Raw genomic sequence first — 23,486 nt, 5'->3', positions numbered from 1 at the left:
TTGCTAATACCCACTATGAATGACATGGATTATTAGAAATTCCAATGTGGTGCAGATTCATGCCTACAAGCCCTTGTATGGTGAGCTATTGTTTTAGGCTGTGCCATCAGCAGAGCTCTGAGTGGAGGCTGGTTACTTCCCTAAAGGTGGATAGGACAACTCTACAAAAGCTCAGTTGCTAAAATCACTGTAGCGCTGATCTATAAACAATAAGAACCTCTATTCCACCATCAGTGGCAGAGCTATCAGCTATCTGTCCTCCATACTCTCTAAGCCCTTGCTCCATCTCTCCCCATCTTCAAAAGATTCCTTAAAACCTACCTTTTTGACCATGCCTTCGGTCAGTTCCTCTAACTCATCCCCCTGTTGCTGCCCACCTTTGCTCCTTCACCTTGTGCAGTGTTTTGGGATTTTTTAACATTAAAAGTACTCTATAAGTAACAATTAAGAACACATGTGCTTTGTGAAGATAAGGTATATTGTTGGAACACTGTTAGGAACTTGATTCTGCATATTAACTAGTGCTATTCCTGACTTGGGAGTTTTGATAATGGCCCAGAAATCCCAGTTTCTCCTTCCCGCGGGCGTTCGACTGGATTCTAGAAAAAAGAAGCACACCTACCTGAAGCTGCTGCGTCCACGCGAGATCCCGGTCCGGAGGCACCCCCCGACTGCGCATCGCAGCGCATGCACATCGGGACGTGCACAGGCCTGGAGCTGGAGTCACATGACTCTGGGCAGTCAATCAGGTATAGTATATTCTCATTCATAGTAATGGGAACTCAATAAGTTGGAGTTCCCATTATTATGAATGAGAAACAGCCTCCAAAACACACATGACCAATGATAAAAGATAGAAAAAATGCACAACATATTTTTATTAATTTAAATTAAAGTTACTTATGTATTTAAAAAATATATATATTTTTCCTATTTTTAAAATTTATTTAATTATTGTTTAAAATAAACTTACCGTAGTGGGGAGGGTTTTTAACAATAAAATGTGTTTTTAAAATTTTATTTTACAATGTTTTTGTGTGTTTTAAAACTCTTGCGCCTGTAAAAGTAGGCTATGTGCCTGCTTTTATCAGGCCCAAGAGTTTTGAGGACATTTGCTGGGCAAGGTATGGGTAAATACTGCAATCTTGCCCATGTAAATGTCCTCGCTCCCGAGATGTGTGCAGTCTGTTAAGCTCCAGCATGCGCACTGTGCGCTGAAAACCGGCTTTTCCGGTGCCTTCCTCGGTCTGTAGAAACTCCGTATGGACGTGGGGAGGCCGGAATTTCAGGGCCATTGTATTTTTGAGTGAGCTTTACTCTACTTCTAACACATGCTCTACCTGGCATGGGCATGAAACAGTGCGGTAGAAGCTTTATTGTGGATCAAATCTTGACTTTAGAGTGGGAAATGATGGAAATACGCAGCAAGTCTGTAAAGAGGAAAAAACAGGTTAATACAAAATAGACTTGTTAGTAAAATTAAAGCCCAAGGGATTAAAGGGACAGTGGCCATGTGGATACAAAATTGGCGAAGGGATAGAAAGCAGAGAATAGTGGTGAACGGTTATTTTTCAGTCTGGAGGGAAGTATACAGTTGTGTTCACTCGGGGTCAATATTGGGAACACTGCTCTTTTTGACATATATTAATGACTTAGGTATACATGACATAATTTTAAAGTTGGCAGATGACACGAAACTTGGAAATGTAGTAAACAAAGAGGGGGATCGTAACAGACTTCAGGAGTACATAGACTGGTGAAATGGGCAGACACATGGCAGGTGCAATTTGATGCAGAGAAGTGTGAAGTGATTCATTTTGGTAGGAAGAGTGAGGCAAGGAACATCCCGAGCTAAAGAGCCGGGCCTGGAGCTCTCCGAGAGACGCCTGGGGAAAAAAAAACCTTCAAAAACATTCCCAATACATAGCCCACTCCACCACAACATAAATCACAAAAATATTAAAAGAAAAAACAATCACACTTGCCTTAGGACTACATTAATGACCTCTCTGCAGTCGGTATAGGTAGAACCGCTCGATTTCCCATGTGGTCACTGCAGGGCATACAACGGGGCGTATGGGTGGGGCGGGAGTCAAACAGCATGCCAGTGTTGCAACCAGGGACGTTGCACACCGGCGCAGCTCCTCCGTGTGGTGCTGAAGGCTGACTGCCTGCCCAGAACACCTCAGCGCCGCCATTACTACCACGAAAAATGAAGCGCAAAGGACCGAAAAATTGATCGAGCATCAATTGCCATTTGTGGAAGAGAGTTCCAAACTTCTCTCACCCTTTGGCCGGAATCTTACCAGCTCTGCAAGTGCGGGTTTGAAGGTGGGCCCACTGTCAAAATGACCATGATTGACAGCGGGGTAGGATCCAGCTCTTAGCCCGCCTCTTGTCAATTTCCAAAGTGCCGGGTCTGGCTGCGGTTCACAGACCCGACACCAAGCGGTGGGCCAGCCAATTTAGATAATTAAAAGTTTGTTAAAAGGTAGTTAAGCAGGATTTTACCATGTAGTTACCATTTTACCAGGTTTTTAATGAGCTTCCCGGAGCGCGATTATCCGAATCAGGTAAGCAGGTCGGGTGTTGTGTCAGCATCGAATGATTCACTAACCTGCCAGCTGCAAATGGTCTATGAAAGCTCCCAATTCAGAGGTCTTCATTTTCCAAGGTTAGAAGCAGTTGCTTACTGCATTTAGAAGACAGATTGACCTTTATGCAGCTCGTAAGTGTTTGGAACAAACTCTCTAATCGGTGTCCCCTCATTGGAAGAATCTTGCTTCTGTCATCTCAACCTTACCTGCTATCTATTCCATCAGCATCGGTGCCCTTGAAAACAATCTTGCCTTAGTCCACAGATTCCCAACACGATTAGCCCCAACACCAGCACACCAGCATCACTGGGCACACTAGCAACACTAACATCCATACCAACCTTCTCTGCAATCAACTGATGCTCCATTGGACACAAGACATCATCACCCATGCACATTGCTGCCCGAGATACCAGCAATGGCCTCACCATGTCCAGATTTGCTTCATTTAACACTGTATACCCTGACTTCCAAATGATAGGCCAGGTTGGCACCACCCCCATACCAGCATCACAAAGCATCCCTGCAATGTCCAAACCATTCCTTTCACACACATCACCATTGGTGGGGGGAGGCGGGGTGGGGAAGAAGTTATGTCTTACCATTCACTGGAACTCACTAAGTCACTTTCAAAGGTGCACATAAACCTGTCCAAGAAGGCAAAGTGGTGAAAATAAAGTTTTCAATGCTTGACAACACATTACCAGAAACTTTACATGAACAATTGCTAAAGCACCAAGTCTCTACGCTTGTGTGTTGTTAGTTTGAATGATTGGGCAGGATAGGGTGAGTATGTGGGGTGGCTAGTGAGATGGGGGAGTGATAATGTAGATAGAGAGGGATGGGTGGAGGTGTAAGGTAAGTTGGTGTGAGTATGGATGTGCAGGAGTAGGATAGGGAAGGCAGAGTGATGGGGATGTGATGAGTGGCACAGCAGGATGAGTTGGAGTGTGGCTTTGTGGTAACGTTTCGTGATCTACTGTAATCATTGAAAAGTTTGCGCCACTACAGCAAGGTCCTCCTGACAACATCCCTGCTTGTGCCCTCCTGTGCAATGTGCAACCAGGCTGTGTTGATCTCCTGGGGATCCATTGGAAGGGAAGAGAACCTCTCTATGTGCTGTGACTCCCTCCATAAGCATATGGTGGGAGTCATGGGAGAGCCTGGGTGTAGCTGTGCACCTTTGTGCAGTGCTCGTCAGTGTTTCCAACAGCTCAATGCTTTAGAGCAGATGGCAGCACAACTGTCAAAATGAATGTCAACATGGTGCCTTTATGGAAACCTGATGACGCATCATCAGATGACATTATTAGGCTGACTTCCTTTTAATTGGCCGTTACCTCGCAGGGCGGGCTTAACAAGCCCTTTCATAGAAGATTATTCAGACAGTGCGGGCTGGAGCGAGGAGTGTCTTTGTCACCCGCAACGCATCCCAGTCTCGCCACGGTTGGCGAGATCGCGGCCTTTGTGTGTAGAAGTGTTTCCTAATTTCAGTCCTGAAAGGTCTGGCTCTAATTTTTAGACAATGCCCCCTTGTCCTAGCATCCCCAACCAGTGGAAATAGTTTATCTCTGTCTACCCTATCTGTTCCCAATAATATCCTGTAGACTTTGATCAGATCATCTCTTAACCGTCTAAATTCTAAGGAACACAACCCTAATTTGTGTAATCTCTCCTCGTAACTTAACCCCTGAAGTCCGGGTATCATTTTAGTAAACCTATGCTGCACTCCCTCCAAGGCCAATATATCCTTCCTAAGGTGTGGTGCTCAGAACTGCTCACAGTACTCACCAGTGTTTTGTATAGCTGCAGCATAACTTTTACCCCCTTGTACTCTAGTCCTCCTAGATATAAAGACCAGCATTCCTTTTTATTTTCTGTACCAGTTCATGACATTTTAATGATTTATGTACCTGAACCAAATCTCTTTGGACATCCACTATTTTTAGTTTTTCACCATTTAGAAAGTACCCTGTTCTATCCTTTTTAGGTCCAAAGTGGATGACCTCACATTTGCTTACATTAAAATCCATTGTACACAGTTTTTCCCATTCACTTAATCTATCAATATCCCTTTGAATTTTATGCTTCCAGCTACAATGCCACCTATCTTTGTGCAGTCAACAAATTTGCGTATATGACTTTTTTTATGCCATCATCTAAGCCGTTAATAATTATTGTGAATAGTTGAGACCCCATCACAGATCCCTGTGGAACACCACTAATCACATCCTGCCAATTTGAGTATCTACCCATTATCCCTACTCTCTGCCTCCTGTCGCTCAGCCAGTTTCCTAACCAAGTCAATAATTTGTCCTCAGTTTCATGGGCTTCTACCTTAGATAACAGTCTCTTATGTGGGTCTTTATCAAATACCTTATGGAAGTCCTTATAAATCACATCCATAGACATTCCCCTGACCACTACTTTAGGACACAGATTTAAGTTGATTGGCAAAAGAACCAGAAGGAACATGAGGAAACGTTTTTTTACGCAGCGAGTTGTTGTGATCAGGAATGTACTGCCTGACAGGGTGGTGGAAGCAGATTCAATAGTAACATTCAAAAGAGAATTGGATAAATGTTTGAACTTTGCAGGGCTATGGGGAAAGAGCAAGAGAGTGGGACTAATTGGATAGCTTTACCAAAGAGTCACCGAATGGCCTCCTCCTGTGCTGTATCATTCTATGATTCTATGATACTTCAGGTGTAGACTCTTCAGAGTGGAAAAGTAGAAAATAAGTGAGCCAGGTAATGGTATTAAACAAAACAAAAGGGAGGGCTGAAGAGAGAGGTAGTTGCCCGGATACCTAAATAGGCTTAATTGAAAAGCTGGGAAAGAGATAAAAGCTGGTGGAGAATCAATGAAGATCATCTCAGTGAGAAAGTGAAAATGAATTATAAGAAGAAAGAGGCATACAAATAGATGATGATAAAAGATAGAAACACAAGAATTCTGAAATAAAAATCAGAAAGTACTGGAAAGACACAGCACACTACCAGAACCCAGAGCCAAAAATGGAAAAGGTGATCCAATGTTCTTCGTGCTCTTGCAGGGTGAGGGGGAATGTTGATATATCTTTTCCCTTTTCTGCTGTTGACGACTTGTTTGCATGTTCCTAGCATTTTCTGTTTTTTAATTTCAGATTTCAGCATCTGCATCATTACCATTTAAGGGCTGACTTATTTTCCAGTTCTGGCAAATTTCCAACAGATGCAATCGGACCTGCTGTGCTATTCCAGCATTTCCAGTTTCTTTTTATTTGCATTGAAAATGTTCTGTGTTCAACTCTTGGTTCTAAAATGGAAAATTCTTTAATTCCTCAACATTTACATCCCTCACCTTGATGACCATACAAAAGTAAACCTTCCCCTTCCTCTCCAAAAATCTGGGGAGGAGAGGACAGGAAAACAAATATCATGTATAAATGACAGACTGTTCTTCACATTTCCTGTAGGTACAATAATGTGTTATGGGCAAACGGGAGCAGGAAAAACCTACACAATGACTGGAGCTACAGAGAAGTACAACTACCGGGGTATCATCCCCAGGGCAATTCAACAGGTACTGATATGCAGTGGCAGAACTACAGTCATTGGTTCATTGAGATTTCATCTCCTGTTCTCCCTCCTTCTCGTGTTCCTTCTTCCTGCATTGTCATGCTCTGCTTCCTACTGTAACGCATTCTTTCACAGGTTCTCAAAACTGGAAATCCTTACTTCCCTTATCTTCTCTCCATTCAGTAATCTATGGGCTTTAAAAATCCAAACCTGGCTCCGTCTAATCACTGGCTTATAAATTTAACGGCACTCGGTTTCGGGCGTAAATGGGCGACGAGGCCAGAGACCAGCCCAAAATTCAGCCTCAGCCTCATTAATATGGCCTGTCATGCCATCAAGAGATGGATTGGCAGGGTTCTGGGGCTGCTTGTGACCCCAGGGTCACAGTTTGGCCATCCCTGCTATAAAATGAAGTATAGATAAAGAGAGAAAAGATAGCTTGCAATTAAATGATAGAAGTTGGAGGCTAGAGATGAAAGGAACTGCCCATCAGCAAACAAGATATTTCTTGTAAAGAAAGAATTTGCTTTAATATAATGTCTTGCATTATCTGCAAAACATCCAATGAATTACTTTTGAAGTGTAGTCACTGTTGGTATGTAGCCAATGTAGCAGCCAATTTGCAAACAGCAAGGTCCTACAAAGAACAAATGAGATAAATTACTAACTAATCTCTTGCTGGTGTTGGTTTAAGAATGAGTGTTGGCCAGGACACCAGCATAACTCCCTTCTATTTATCGAATAGTGGTATGGGATCACATCCATTTGAACAGGCAGATGGGATTTTGGCTTAACGTCTCATCTAAAAGAAGGCACTACCAATAAAGTAACACTGCCTCAGTACTGCATTAAAGTGACGGACTAGATTTATTTCCTCAAGTCCTGGAATGGAACTATAATCCACAGCCTTCTAACTCAGAGACAAGAGTGCAAAGGGTGTCAGGGAAGGGGACAGAGGTAAGAGAAGGGAGTGGAGGACTGGGAAAGAGGGAGTGGGAAAATGACAGCAGTCAAAGGTTGAGAAACTACCTCAGTGGAGGTGGAAGGGTTGCTCCCCTTCCATTCTGCAGGAATGGATTTTCCTCAGTATGGGTAGGCAGTGGTCAACCACTATGTTTCATCAGATTCATGTGTTCCTTACAAGAAGGGTGGGTGCTGGATGGTGGGTCCAGTTTCTGACTCATTGAGGGGGTGGGGGGGGGGGGGGGGGCGGCAGCAGGCAGAAGGCCCATTATTTTGTTAAATGCGGATGTGAGGAAGACCTGTTCTTCTCTGTAGGGGAGCAAAAACTCTCTTTTCCAGCTCAGTAGTGAGACCATTTCTGTAGTCCGCTGGGGTATGTATGCTCTGTTATATAGCTCCCTGGGAAGGTGGGGGGGAGGGAGCCACAGGTGTTTTTCAATGTTTGGTGCTTCTCCAGTGATGAGTGCGGAATAGGGAAAGTGAAGTTTCCCTTTCAGCAGAGTGGCTGGGGATTATTATCAATTATGCAAAGTTAAGTTTTATTCAATGTGTCATTAATCCAGTAGTAGTCTTTCAGAATGTCATGGGTTCAAATATCACCCAAGAGAGTTGAGCACATAATCTAGGCCGACACTTCAGTGCAGTACTGAAGGAGCACTACACTGTTGGAGGTGCCATCTGTCGGTTCAGACGTTAAACCTTGGCCTCATCTCTCTCGGGTGGATGTTAAACAGCCTAACTGTGAGTGAACATTTATCCAATAGTGATCATAACATGATCGAGTTCTACGTAGCACTTGAAAGGGAGAAACACGAAACTGCTAAGATTCTAGATTTAGGCACGAGCAACTTCAATGGGATGAGGCAGAGACTGTCCACAGTAAACTGGGCAAATCTGTTAATGAGTAAACATAGAAACATTGAAAATAAGTGCAGAAGTAGGCCATTCGGCCCTTTGAGCCTGCACCACCATTCAATAAGATCATGGCTGATCATTCACCTCAGTACCCCTTTCCTGCTTTCTCTCCACACCCCTTGATCCCTTTAGCCATAAGGGCCACATCTAACTCCCTCTTGAATATCTCCAATGAACTGGCATCAACAACTCTCTGTGGTAGAGAATTCCATAGGTTAACAACTCTCTGATTGAAGAAGTTTCTCCTCATCTCAGTCCTAAATGGCTTACCCCTTACCCTTACCCTTAGACTGTGACTCCTGGTTCTGGAGTCCCCCAACATCGGGAACATTCTTCCTGCATCTAACCTGTCCATTCCCGTCAGAATTTTATATGTTTCTATGAGATCCCCTCTCATTCATCTAAACACCAGTGAATACAGGCCCAGTCGATCCAGTCTCTCCTCATATGTCAGTCCTGCCATCCCGGGAATCAGTCTGGTGAAGCTCCGCTGCACTCCCTCAATAGCAAGAATGTCCTTCCTCAGATTTGGAGACCAAAACTAAACACAATATTCCAGGTGAGGCCTCACCTAGGTCCTGTACAGCTGCAGCAAGACCTCCCTGCTCCTATACTCAAATCCCCTAGCTATGAAGGCCAACATACCATTTGCCTTCTTCACCGCCTGCTGTACCTGCATGCCAGCCTTCACTGACTGATGTACCATGATACTCAGGTCTCGTTGCACCTCCCCTTTTCATAATCTGCCGCCATTCAGATAATCTGCCTTCATGTTTTTGCCACCAAAGTGATAACCTCACATTTATCCACATTATACTGCATCTGCCAAGCATTTTCCCACTCACCTAACCACCCAGCTTAGTGTCATCTGCAAAATTGGAGATATTACTCTCAATTCCTTCATCTAAATCATTGATGTATATTGTAAAGAGCTGGGATCCCAGCACTGAACCCTGCAGTACCCCACTAGTCACTGCCTGCCATTCTGAAAAGGACCCGTTTATCCCGACTCTCTGCTTCCTGTCTGCCAACCAGCGGGAAATTGTGTTAGGAAAATTGATGGGATTGAAGGCCGATAATTCCCTGGGGCCTGATAGTCTGCATCCCAGAGCAGTTAAGGAAATGGCCCTAGAAATAGTGGATGTATTGGTGATCATTTTCCAACAGTCTATTAACTCTGGATCAGTTCCTATGGATTGGAGGGTAGCTAATGTAACACCACTTTTTAAAAAAGGAGGGAGAGAGAAAACGGGTAATTAGCCTGACATCAGTAGTGGGGAAAATGTTGGAATCAATTATTAAAGATGAAATAGCAGCGCATTTGGAAAGCAGTGACAGGATAGGTCCAAGTCAGCATGGATTAATGAAAGGGAAATCATGCTTGACAAATCTTCTGGAATTTTTTGAGGATGTAACTAGTAGAGTGGACAAGCGAGAACCAGTGGATGTGGTGTATTTGGACTTTCAAAAGGCTTTTGACAAGGTCCCATACAAGAGATTGGTGTGCAGAATTAAAGCACATGGTATTGGGGGTAATGTACTGACGTGGATAGCGAACTGGTTGGCAGACAGGAAACAGAGAATCGGGATAAATGGGTCCTTTTCAGAATGACAGGCAGTGACTAGTGGAGTGCCGCAGGGCTCAGTGCTGGGACCCCAGCTATTTGCAATATACATCAATGATTTAGATGAAGGAATTGAGAGTAATATCTCCAAGTTTGCAGATGACACTAAGCTGGGTGGCGGTGTGAGCTATGAGGAGGACGCTAAGAGGCTGCAGGGTGACTTGGACAGGTTAGGTGAGTGGGCAAACGCATGGCAGATGCAGTATAATGTGGATAAATGTGAGGTTATCCACTTTAGGGGCAAAAATATGAAGGCAGAATATTATCTGAATGGCGGCAGATTAGGAAAAGGGGAGGTGCAACGAGACCTTGGCGTCATGGTTCATCAGTCATTGAAAGTTGGCATGCAGGTACAGCAGGTGGTGAAGAAGGCAAATGGTATGTTGGCCTTGATAGCTAGGTCATTTGAGTATAAGAGCAAGGAGGCCTTACTGCAGCTGTACAGGGCCTTGATGAGGCCTCACCTGGAATATTGTGTTCAGTTTTGGTCTCCTAATCTGAGGAAGGACATTCTTGCGATTGAGGGAGTGCAGCGAAGGTTCACCAGACTGATTCCCGGGATAGCAGGACTGACATATGAGGAGAGACTGGATCGACTGGGCCTGTATTCACTGGAGTTCAGAAGGATGAGAGGGGATCTCATAGAAACATATATAATTCTGACGGGATTGGACAGGTTAGATGTAGGAAGAATGTTGGAGAAGTCCAGAACCAGGGGACACAGTCTAAGGATAAGGGGTAAGCCATTTAGGACTGAGATGAGGAGAAACTTCTTCATTCAGAGAGTTGTTAACCTGTGGAATTCCCTACCGCAGAGAGTTGTTGATGCCAGTTCGTTGGATATATTCAAGAGGGAGTTAGATGTGGCCCTTATGGCTAAAGGGATCAAGGGATATGGAAAGAAAGCAGGAAAGGGGTACTGAGGTGAATGATCAGCCATGATATTGAATGGTGGTGCAGGCTCGAAGGGCCGAATGGCCTACTCCTGCAACTATTTTCTATGTTTCTATGCTTCTCGATCCACGTCAATACGTTACCCCCAATACCATGTGCTTTCATTTTGCACACCAATCTCTTGTGTGGGACCTTATCAAAAGCCTTTTGAAAGTCCAAATGCACCACATCCACTGGTTCTCCCTTGTCCACTCTACTAGTTACATCCTGAAAAAAGTCTAGAAGATTTGTCAAGCATGATTTCCCTTTCATAAATCCATGCTGACTTGGACCGATCCTGTCACTGTTTTCCAAATGCGCTGCTATTTCATCTTTGATAATTGATTCCAACATTTTTCCCACTACTGATGTCAGGCTAACGGGTCTATAATTCCCGTTTCTCTCTCCCTTATTTTTTAAAAAAGTGGTGTTACATTAGCTACCCTCTGGAACTAATCCAGATTTGATAGACTTCTGGAAAATGATCACCAATGCATCCACTATTTCTAGGGCCACTTCCTTTAGTGCTCTGGGATGCAGACTATCAGGCCCTGGGGATTTATCGGCCTTCAATCCCATCAATTTCCCTCACACAATTTCCTGACTAATAGGGTTTTCCTGCAGTTCCTCCTTGCTCGACCCTTGGTCCCCCAGTATTTCCAGAAGGTTATTTGTGTCTTCCTTCGTGAAGACAGAACCAAAGTATTTGTTCAATTGGTCTGCCATTTCTTTGTTCTCCATTATAAATTCACCTGATTCTGACTGCAAGGGACCTACGTTTTGTCTTCAGTAATCTTTTTCTCTTCACATATCTATAGAAGCTTTTGCAGTCAGTTTTTATGTTCCCAGTAAGCTTCCTCTCACACTCTATTTTCCCCCTCCTAATTAAACCCTTTGTAGAGGGAGAGTAAAACAACAAAAGATCAGTGGGAGATCTTCAAAAAAGAATTTAATGTGATACAGAACCAGTTTATACCCCTGAGGGGCAAGAGTTCAATTTGCAAGAGACAGAGAGTAGGGATAATGGATAGGTACTCAAATTGGTAGGATACTAGTGGTGTCCCGCAGGGATCTGTGTTGGGGCCTCAATTATTCAAAATATTTATTAACGACTTCGATGGTGGCATAGAAAGTCATATATCCAAATTTGCCAATACCACAAATATAGGCGGCATTGTAGGCAGTGTAGATGAAAGCATAAAATTACAAAGGGATATTGATAGATTAACAATGTAAGCAAATGTGAGGTCATCCACTTTGAACCTAAAAAGGATAGAACAGGATACTTTCTAAATGGTGTAAAGCTAAAAACAGTGGATGTCCAAAGAGACTTGGGGGTCCAGGTACATCGATCATTAAAATGTCATGAACAAGTGCAGAAAATAATCAAAAAGGCTAATGGATTGCTGGCTTCTAGTGGACTAAAAGTTATGCTGCAGCTATACAAAACCTTGGTTAGACCACACCTGGAGTACTGAGAGCTGTTCTGAGCACCACACCTTGGGCAAGATATATTGGCCTTGGAGGGAGTGCAGCATAGGTTTACCAGAATGATACCCAGACTTCAAGGGTTAAGTTACGAGGAGAGATTACACAAATTGAAGTTGTATTCTTGGAATTTAGAACGTTAAGGGGTGATCTGATCGAAGTTTTCAAGATATTAAGGGAAACAGCTAGGGTAGATAGAGAGAAACTATTTCCGACTAGGGGAATGTCTAAAAATTAGAGCCAGACCTTTCAGAAGTGAAATTAGGAAATACTTCTACACACAAAGGGTGGTAGAAGTTTGGAAATCTCTTCCGCAAACAGAAATTGATGCTAGGTTTTCCCACATTACAACAGTGACTACATTCCAAAAGTACATCATTAGCTGTAAAGCACTTTGAGAAGTCTGGTGGTGGTGAAAGGCGCTATATAAATCCAAGTCTATATTTCTTTAGATCAATTGTTAATTTTAAAATCTGAGATTGATAGCTTTTTGTTAACCAAAGGTATTAAGGGATATGGGCCAAAGGTAGGAATTTGGACTCGGGATGCAGATCAGTCATGATCTGATTGAATGGTGGAACAGGCTCGAGGGGCTATATGTCCTACTCCTGTACCTATGTTCCTGTTCCTAAAGATCCCATGACACTATTTTAAGTAGAGCCAGGAAGTTCTCCCGGTGTGCTGGCCAACACTTATCCCTCAACCAACATCACTTAAACAGATGATCTGGTCATGTATCTCATTCATCGTTGTGGAACCTTACTGCCATGTTTCCTGATATTACAACAGTGACTACACTTCAAAAGCACATCATTGGCTGTGAAGTCTTTTGGGATGTCCTGAGGTCATGAAAGGTGCTGTGTCAATACACATTTTCTTTCTATCTCTATCTCTCAATGAATTCAAAGAATCCGATCATTACATTTCACATTTCATATTTATGAAGTGTGAAATGTAACAGGTTAATCACTCGTATCTGGCCTTGCCTTCAGAAAGTGATCCTCAGTTCATTTTTGAAGAGATTGAAAAAGTACATGTGCAAAAGACAGGGATGTCCAGTTTAGAACACAAGGGGATACTTTTGTTACAGTGCTTATGGGAGTGTGTAACACCACTGTAGCTGAACGAATATCTAAGGCAGGATCCTAAACTTTTAACAGAGGGAAGAGGAAAAACTGGAAAAATAACCAGAAGGAAAAATGTTCTATGTTTTTGCCCGCAGATTTTTAAAGAGGTTGAAGAACAGGCAGACCTCGCCCTCACCGTGTATGTCTCTTACCTGGAGATCTATAATGAGACACTCTTTGACCTCCTGTCCAGCCTGCCTGACAGTCCGACCTCCGATGCGCACATGACAATAGTGGAGGACAGCCATGGCGTGCACATCAGAGGGCTCTCTACCCACCTGGTCAGCACTGAGGAAGATGCCCTCAACTATCTGTTTGAGGTGAGAAAGCTCAGCAGAGGTGGAGAAGCCTGGCAGTGGAATCAAGGATTGGATGGAGGTGGTGGGTGGAACTAAAAAGAAAATCATTCTCTGGATGTGTCAAGGCCAGCATATTTATTGCCCTTCTGATGGATTTTGAGGAAAAGTCATTGACCTGAAATGTTGAGTGTTTTCTAGAATTTTCTGTTATTATTTATTGCCCATCCCTAGTTGCTACTTGAACCACTGCAGTGTAGAATATATTAATTTCCTCAAACTGCCATGATGGGATTTGAACTCAGACTGTCTGGGCTATTATTCCAGACCTCTTGGTTTGTACTAGTTATGTTACCAGTCCAGTAATATAAGTATCACACCACCATGCCCAGAATGAAATGGGTTCGGACAGTCAGAACTTTTAAGAACCGGAAAAAGCATCACTCTCAACCAACCTGTTCATTTCTCGTAGATCAACTGTCCCATATCTGTCCCTCAAATGCTTCTCCCTTTAGAAACACATCAGATTGTCGATCAATCCCATTCGTGTCTATGCCTTTCTCCGATGACTTATTCCATAAACCTATAATAATTTGAAAGGAAGAACTTACATTTATCACCTCTCAGAAACATCCCAAAGTGCTTCACATACAATGATTTGTTTTTTTGAAATGCCGTCACTGTTGTTACTTCGGCAAACTCAGCAGCAGGTTTTCGCACAGCAAGATCCTACAAACAGCGATGCGATAAATGACCAGTTAATCTGTTTTTAGAGGCATTGGTTGAGGGATGTGTATTGGCCAGGACACCGGGAGAACTCCCTGCTGTTCTTTAAATAATGCAAGGGGGTCAATAACACTGACCGGAAATGGCAGATGGGGCCTTGGTCTTAGATCTCATCCAAAGGATCGCACTTATGACAATGTAACCAGATCGGGTAATTGAATGCTAAAACAGTTGTGCACCAGATACGTTCATGTTTTTTTTTTATTCGTTCAAGGGATATGGGCATTGCTGTCAAGTCCAGCGTTTATTGTCCATCCCTAATTGCCCTTCAGACAGCTCTCCACTTTTCCACCACAATTCCCCAGATGTTAGTGATGAGGACTTTACAGGGTCGGCTGGGCTGGGTTTGCCTTTGTCGTGTCCGGTGCCTAGGTTGATGTCGGATGGTCCGTCTGATTTGATTTTTATTCTACTTCTTGGTTTGGTACAACTGAGTAGCTTGCTCGGCCATTTCAGAAGTCAACCACGCTGGTATGGGTTTGGAGTTACATATAGGCCAGACCAGGTAAGGACAGCAGATTTCTTTCCCAAAAGGGACATTAGTGAACCAGATGGGTTTTTACGACAATCCGGTTATTGGACAAACCATACTGATAGTAACTTTATATTCCAGATTTATTTAAGGATGCGTTTATTTGTACAAACTGAATGGTAGCCATTTCTCTGATTGGCTCTCCATTATCACATGACCTATTGCTGATTGGTCCCCTTGGAGTATAAGCCACACCCTGAAATTTCTCTGGAATGTGTAAATGGAACTGCCCAGCCTCACTTTGCACATTGTAACATGATCCATTTCGACTTCAGAAGTCAGAAAGGACACATCCCTCCCCTAGCCAAAGTCCTTTACCCCAGCTCAAGTGCACCCCTCTCCTAGCCAAAGTCCCTTACCCCAGCACAACTGCTGCCTCACCCAGCTGAAGTGCCTTACCAACCGCCATAGATGAGACATTGTGTGTGGATTGTTGGGTATGAAGTGAATAGTGACAGTGTCATGACTTCTGGATTTCTGAATGTGATCTGTCTTCTTTGTTTCTTCTCTCCCCTCTGATTTCCCCGCACCCTCCCCCCCACCTGTATCTCTCTCTTTCTGCCCCCATCAGGCTCTCTCTCCCCACCCCTAGGCTCTCCCTCTTCCCCCCCTCCCCCTCTAGGCTCTCTCTTCCCACCCACCCTTCTCCAAGCTCTCTCTCCCCCAGGCTCATTCTCTCTCTCCCTCTCCCGCCCCAGGCCGGGGCTCGGTTTGAGGCTCGGGATCCGGTGTTGCGGGTGGCTCAGTTGGAGGCTCGGGGCCTGGTCTGAGGCTTGAGGCTCGGCGATGTGGGTGGCTCGGGGGCTGCTCGGGACTTGGGGCCTGGTCGGAGGCTCAAGACCGAGGCGGAGGGAGGACGCATGCGCAGAAAATCGTTAATAGAAATGGCGCTCAGGGGACGGAGTCGAGGAGGACGCATGCAACAGTGGATAGTCAAGGGGCTATAGGGAGGGAGGAACTTAACACAATCACAATCACTAAGCAGGTGGTACTCAGTAAGATAATGGGACTAAAGGCAGCTAAATAACCCTGGACCTGATGGCTTGCATCCTAGGGTCTTAAGAGAAGTAGCGGCCGGGATAGTGGATGCATTGGTTGTAATTTACCAAAATTCCCTGGATTCTGGGGAGGTCCCAGCAGATTGGTAAACTGCAAATGTAACGCCCCTATTTAAAAAAGGAGGCAGACAAAAAGCAGGAAACTATAGACCAGTTAGCCTAACATCTGTGGTTGGGAAGATGTTGGAGTTCACTATTAAAGAAGCAGTAACAGAATATTTGGAAAAGCAAAATTCGGTCAGGCAGAGTCAGCATGGATTTATGAAGGGGAAGTCATGTTTGACAAATTGGCTAGAATTCTTTGAGGATGTAATGAACAGCATGGATAAAGGGAAACCAGTGGATGTGGTGTATTTGGACTTCCAGAAGGCATTTGACAAGGTGCCACATAAAAGGTTACTGCTCAAGATAAAAGTTCACTGGGTTGGGGGTAATATATTAGCATGGATAGAGGATTGGCTAATGAACAGAAAACAGAGAGTAGGGATAAATGGTTCATTCTCGGGTTGGCAATCAGTAACTAGTGGGGTGCCGTAGGGATCAGTGCTGGGACCCCAACTATTTACAATTTATATTAACGACTTGGAAGAAGGGACTGAGTGTAACGTAGCCAAGTTTGCCGAAGATGGGAGGAAAAGCAATGTGTGAGGGGGACACAAAAAATCTGTAGAAGGACATAGACAGGCTAAGTGAGTGCAAAAATTTGGCAGATGGAGTATAATGACGAAAAGTGTGAGGTTATGCACTTTGGCAGAAAAAAAATCAAAGAGCAAGTTATTATTTAAATGGAAAAAGATTGCAAAGTGCTGCAGTACAGCGGGACCTGGGGGTATTTGTGCACGAAACACAAAAGGTTAGTATGCAGGTACAGCAAATGATCAGGAAGGCCAATGGAATCTTGGCCTTTATTGCAAAGGGGATGGAGTATAAGAGCAGGGAAGTCTTGCCACAGTTGTCAGGGTATTGGTGCGGCCACACTTGGAATACTGTGTGCAGTTTTGGTTTCCATATTTACAAAAGGATATACTTGCTTTGGAGGCAATTCAGAGAAGGTTCACAAGGTTGATTCCAGAGATGAGGGGGTTACTTATGAGGAAAGGTTGAATAGGTTGGGCCTCTACACATTGGAATTCAGAAGAATGAGAGGTGATCTTATCGAAACATATAAGATTATGAGGGAGCTTGACAAGGTGGATGCAGACAGGATATTTCCTCTGATAGTGGAGACTAGAACTAGAGGGCATAATCTTACAATAAGGGGCCGCCCATTTAATACTGAGGTGAGGAGAAATTTCTTCTCTGAGGGTTGTGGTTCTGTGGAATTCGCTGCCTCAGAGAGCTGTGGAAGCTGGGACATTGAATAAATTTAAGACAGAAATAGACAGTTTCTTAAATGATAAGGGAATAAGGGATTATCGAGAGCGGGCATGGAAGTGGACCTGAGTCTATGAAAGCAGGAATGGGGTACTGAAGTTGCATGATCAGCCATGATCGTATTAAATGGCGGCGCAGGCTCGAGGGGCCGTATGGCCTTCTCCTGCTCCTATTTCTTATGTTCTTATGCGCAGAAGCGGTTAGTACAAATAGTCACACTGTTTATTTAATTAATAGTCACACTGTTTATTTAATTAACTGAATTTAAATTCCCCAGCTGCCATGGTGGGATTTGAACTCATGTCACCAGATAATTAGTCTCTGCATTACTAGTTCAGCAACATAACCACTATGCTACCACAACAAATATACTACATTCATGTCTGCACCCCTTGAACTTGAGGGAGAAAAGATTGGGTGTCGTGCTGAATGGAGGGTCAAAGGCTAGGTAATTGGGTGTTTTAAAGTGCTGCTGTAAGTGATTTGGGGAAGAGTTTTAAGAACTTAAGAAATAACTGCAGGAGTAAGCCATTTGGCCCCTCGAGCCTGCTCCGCCATTCAATAAGATCATGGCTGATCTGATCTTGGCCTTAACTCCACTTTCCTGCCTGTTCCCCATAACCCTTTGACTCCACTGTAGTTCAAAAATCTGTCTGTCTCCACCTCAAATATATTCAATGACCCAACCTCCACAGCTCTCTGGGGTAGAGAATTTCAAAGAATCACGACCCTCTGAGGGAAGAAATTCCTCCTCATGTCCATTTTAAATGGGCGACCCCTTATTCTGAAATTATAGAATCATAGAAATTTACACCATTTCGGCCCACCGCCGGCCAACAAGAGGCTATCCAACCTAATCCCACTTTCCAGCTCGAGGTCCGTAGTTCTGCAGGTTACAGCACTTCAAGTGCATATCCAAGTACTTTTTAAATGCGGTGAGGGTTTCTGCCTCTATCACCTTTTCAGACAGTGAGTTCCAGACCTCCACAACCCGCTGGATGAAGAAATTTCCATTCAACTCCCATCTAAACCTTCTACCAAATACTTTAAATTCATGCGCCCTGGTCGTTGGCCCTTTGCTAACAGAAATAGGCCCTTTCTATTCACTATATCTAGGCCCCTCATCATTTTACACACCTCAATGAGGTCTCCCCTCAGCCTCCTCTGTTAGAAGGAAAACAAACCCAGCCTATCCAATCTATCCTCATAGCTAGATTCTCCACTCCCGGCAACATCCTCGTAAATCTCCTCTGTTCCCTCCCCCGTGCAATCACATCCTTCCTGTCATGCGGTGACCAGAACTTCATGCAGTACTCCAGCTGTGTCATAACTAGTGTTTTATACGGTTCAAGCATAACCCCCCCCCCCGCTCTTGTATTCTAAGGCACGGTTAATAAAGGCAAGCATTCCGTATGCCTTATTAACCACCTTATCTACCTGGCCTGCTGCCTTCAGGGATCTGTGGACATGTACTCCAATGTCCCTTTGTTCCTCTACACTTCTCAGTGTCCTACCATTTTGTCATGTATATACTTTTGGGATCACTAGCCACCAGATGGCGTCACTGTTGGAGGCCAGTGGGCTGCAGGTACGTGTGTGCGGCCCAAGTATAAAAGGCCAGCCATTTTGTATATTAGTCACTTGGGGCCTTAATAAAGCAGAGCCAAGGTCATACCTCTTGGAGTTAAACAGTACTCAGTCTAACAGTTATTGCATACACAACACATTTAATGTGTACTCCCTTTCCTTGTTAGTCCTCCCCAAATGCATTACCTCACACTTCTCTGGATTAAATTCCATTTGCCACTGTTCTGGCCAGTTGATTGATATCTTCCTGCAGTCTACAGCTTTCTTCTTCATTATCAACCACACAGCCAATTTTAGTATAATCTGCAAACTTCTTAATCATACCTCCTATATTCAAGTCTAGATCATTGATATATATACCACAAAAAGCAAGGGACCCAGCACTGACCCCTGCAGAACCCCACTGGATACAGCCTTCCAGTCACAAAAACACCCATCAACCATTACCCTCTGCTTCCTGCCTTTGAGCCAATTTTGGATCCAACTTGCCACTTTGCCCTGGATTCCATGGGCTTTTACTTTCGTGACCAGTCTGCCATGTGGGACCTTATCGAAAGCCTTGCTGCAATCCATATAGACTACATCATACGCACTGCCCTCATCGACACTTCTTGTTACCTCCTCAAAAAATTCAATCAAGTTAGTCAGACATGACCTTAAACAAATCTGTGCTGACTGTCCTTGATTAATCCGTGTCTTTCTAAATGAAGATTTATCCTATCCTTCAGAATTTTTTCCAATAATTTTCCCACCACCAAGGATCGGCTGACTGGCCTGTAATTACTCGGTCTATCCCTTTCTCCCTTCATAAACAAAGATACAACATTAGCAGTCCTCCAGTCCTTTGGCTCCACACCTGAAGCCAGAGAATTTGGAAACTGATGGTCAGAGCCTCTGCTATTTCCTCTTTTAGTTCTCTTAACAGTCTGGGACACATTTTATCCAGGCCTGGGGACTTATCCACTTTCAAAGCTGCTAAACCCCTTAATACCTCCTCTCTCATTATGTTTATTTCATCTAATATTTCACACTCCTCCTCCTCGACAGCAGTGTCTGCATCGCCCCTCTTCTTTGTGAAAACAGACACAAAGTATTCATTAAGAACCATACCCACATCTCCTGCCTCCACACACAGATTACCCTCATGGTCTCTAATAGGCCCATCCTTTCTTTAGTTATCCTCTTGCTCTTAATATATTTATAAAACATCTTTTCCTTGATTTTACTTGCCAAGAATTTTTCATGCCCTCTCTTTGCTTTCCTAATATCCTTTTTCATTTTATCCCTGTACTTTCTATACTCCTCTGGAGATTCTGCAGTATTTAGCCCTCATTATCTGTCATAAGCCTCCCTTTTTTTCTTTATCCTACCCTGTATGTCCCTAGACATCCAGGGGGCTCTAGATTTGATAGTCCCATCCTTTTTCTTTAAGGGCATACATTTAGCCTGAACCCTCGGAATCTCCTCCTTGAATGCCTCCCTCTGCTCTGACACATTTATCTTCAACATAGAAACATAGAAAATAGGTGCAGGGGTAGGCCATTTGGCCCTTCGAGCCTGCACCACCATTCAATAAGATCAAGTAGCTGTTTCCAGTCCACTATGCCAAAATCACCTCTCAACTTAGAAAAGTTGGCATTTCCCCAATTTAGAACTTTTATTCCTGGTCTGTCCTTGTCCTTTTCCATAACTACCTTAGATCTAACTGAATTATAGTCACTAGCATCTAAATGCTCTCCCACTGATTCCCTTTCCACCTGCATTTTAGGAATCCGCACCCTCTATACCCTTCACACTAATTTTATCCCAGTTAATATTAGGATAATTGAAATCCCCTACTATTACCGCCCTATAGTTTTTGCACTTCTCGGAAATTTGCCTACATATTTGCTCTTCTATCTCCCTCTCACTGTTTGGGGGTCTAGTACATTCCCAGCAGTATGATCACCCTTTTTTGTTTTTCAGTTCGACCCATATGGCCTCGTTTGATGATCCCTTTAACATATCATCCCTCCGTACAGCTGTAATAGTTTCTTTAATCAATACCGCGACACCCCCTCCTTTTTTACCCTCCTCTCTATCCCATCTGAAAATCCTGTAACCAGGAATGTTGAGCTGCCATACCCGCCCCTCTTTTAGCCATGTCTCTGTAATAGCTATGCCCCCTAATTCTAGATTCCCCCACGAGGGGAAACATCCTCTCTGCATCTACCTTGTCAAGCTCCCTCAGAATCTTATGTGTTTCAGTAAGATCACCTCTCATTCTTCTAAACTCCAATGAGTATAGGCCCAACCTGCTCAACCTTTCTTCATGTGACAACCCCTTCATCTCAGGAATCAACCTCGTGAACTTTCTCTGAACTGCCTCCAATGCAAGTACATCCCTTCTTAAATAAGGAAACCAAATCTGTACGCAGTACTCCAGGTGTGGTCTCACCAACGTCCTGTACAGTTGTAGCAAGACTTCATCCCCCTTGCAATAAAGGCCAACATTCCACTTGCCTTCCTTATTACTTGCTGTAGCTGCATGTTTCATGTACGAGGACCCCTAGATCCCTCTGTACCGTGACATTTTGCAGTCTCTCTCCGTTTAAATAAAAAATTGCTTTTTTATTCTTCCTACCAAAGTGGATAACCTCACACATTATACTCCATCTGCTAAATTTTTGCACACTCACTTAACCTATCTATATCCCTTTGCAGATTCTTTATGTTCTTCTCACAACTTGCTTTCCCACCTATCTTTGTATCATCAGCAAATTTGGCTATAGTACACTCGCTCCCTTCATCCAAGTCATTAATATCGATTGTAAATAGTTGAGGCTCCAGCACTGATCTGTGTGGCACCCCACTAATTACAGTTTACCAACCCGACTCTGTTTTCTGTTAGTTAGCCAATCCTCTCTCCATGCTAATACATTACCCAACCCCGTGAGCTCTTATTTTGTGCAGTAACCTTTTATGTGACACCTTATTGAATGCCTTCTGGAAATCCAAATACACTACATCGACTGGTTTCCCCTTTATCCACCCTGCTTGTCACATCCTCAAAGAACTTTCGTAAATTGGTCAAACACGACTTTCCTTTCATAAAACCATGTTGACTCTCCCCTTGACCTTCCCTGCTCTGAGGAGAACAATTCCATGTACTTTAATGCAAGGAGTCTAGGGAATAAGGCAGATGAGCTGAGAGCACAGATAGACACTTGGGAGTACGATATTATAGCTATTACTGAGACATGGCTGAAAGAAGGGCAGATATGGCAGCTCAACATTCCTGGTTACAGGATTTTCAGACGGGATAGAGAGGGAGGTAAAAAAGGAGGAGGGGGGTCACAGTATTAATTAAAGAAACAGTTACAGCTGTGAGAAGGGATGATATGTTAGAGGGGTCAGCAAACGAGGCCATATGGGTTGAATTGAAGAACAAAAAAGAGGCGATCACACAACTGGGAATGTACTATAGACCCCCAACAGTGAGAGGGAGATAGAAGAACAAATATGTGGGAAAATTGTGGGAAGTGCAAAAACTATAGAGCTGCAATTGTGGGGGATTTCAACTACCCTAATATTAACTGGGAAAAAAGTAGTATGAATGGTACGGAGAGTGCGGAATTCCTAAAATGTGTTCATGAGAACTTCTTTAGCTAGTATGTAACAAGCCCAACAAGGGAGGGGGCGGTTCTGGACATGGTTTTGGGGAATGAAGAGCGGCATTTGGAAGGGGTAGAGCATTTTGGTGCTAGTGATCATAATTCAGTAAGATTTAGGGTAGTTATGGAAAAGGACAAACGTGGACCAGGAATAAAAGTTCTCAGTTGGGGTAAAGCCAATTTTGCTGAGCTGAAATGGGATTTGGCCAAAGTGGACTGGAAACGGCTACTTGATGGTAAATCAGTGTCAGAGCAGTGGGAGGCATTCAAGGAGGAGATCCTGAGGGTACAGAGCAAGTATGTTCCCTTTAAAAAAAAGGGTGGGGCTAACAAATCTCGAGCAACCTGGATGTCAAGGGACATACAGGGTAAGATAAAGAAAAAAAGGAAAGCTTATGACAAATATCGAGAACTCAACACTGCAGAAACTCTAGAGGAGTATAAAAAGTGCAGGGGTGCAATTAAAAAAGACATCAGGAAAGCAAAGAGAGAGCATGAAAGAACATTGGCAAATAAAATCAAGGAAAACCCAAAGATGTTTTATAAAAACATTAAGAACAAGGGAATAACTGGAGAAAGAGTGGGACCTATTAGATACCACAAAGAAAATCTGTGTGCAGAGGCAGAAGATGTGGGTATGATTCTCAGTGAATACTTTGCATCTGTTTTCACAATCGAGAGGGGCGATACAGACCTTGCAGTGAGGGAAACATAGAAAATAGATGCAGGAGTAGGCCACTCGGCCCTTCGAGCCTGCACCACCACATGGCTGATCTTTCACCTCAGTACCCCTTTCCTGCTTTCATAGAAAAATAGAAAATAGGTGCAAGAGTAGGCCATTCGGCCCTTCGAGCCTGCACCGCGATTCAATGAGTTCACGGCTGAACATGCAACTGCAGTACCCCATTCATGCTTTCTCACCATACCCCTTGATCCCTCTAGTAGTAAAGACTACATCTAACTCCTTTTTGAATATATTTAATGAATTGGCC

The 23,486-nt window shown here is 43.7% G+C and overlaps 1 protein-coding gene across 2 annotated transcripts in view; it reads left to right on the top strand.

Moving 5' to 3' along the window:
* Positions 1 to 23,486, top strand: part of kif9 (kinesin family member 9) — a 233,918-nt gene that overhangs the window by 19,168 nt on the left and 191,264 nt on the right. For both annotated transcript variants that reach the window (XM_070894741.1, XM_070894730.1), the window contains exons 4-5: positions 6,055 to 6,161; positions 13,304 to 13,528. In XM_070894741.1, the coding sequence (XP_070750842.1) occupies positions 6,055 to 6,161; positions 13,304 to 13,528 (332 nt within the window). The remainder of the gene's footprint in view (positions 1 to 6,054; positions 6,162 to 13,303; positions 13,529 to 23,486) is intronic.

This window comes from Pristiophorus japonicus, chromosome 1 (genome assembly GCF_044704955.1).
Source record: "Pristiophorus japonicus isolate sPriJap1 chromosome 1, sPriJap1.hap1, whole genome shotgun sequence".
In the NCBI taxonomy this organism is placed as follows: domain Eukaryota; kingdom Metazoa; phylum Chordata; class Chondrichthyes; family Pristiophoridae; genus Pristiophorus; species Pristiophorus japonicus.
This window is presented reverse-complemented; position numbering and strand designations above follow the sequence as displayed.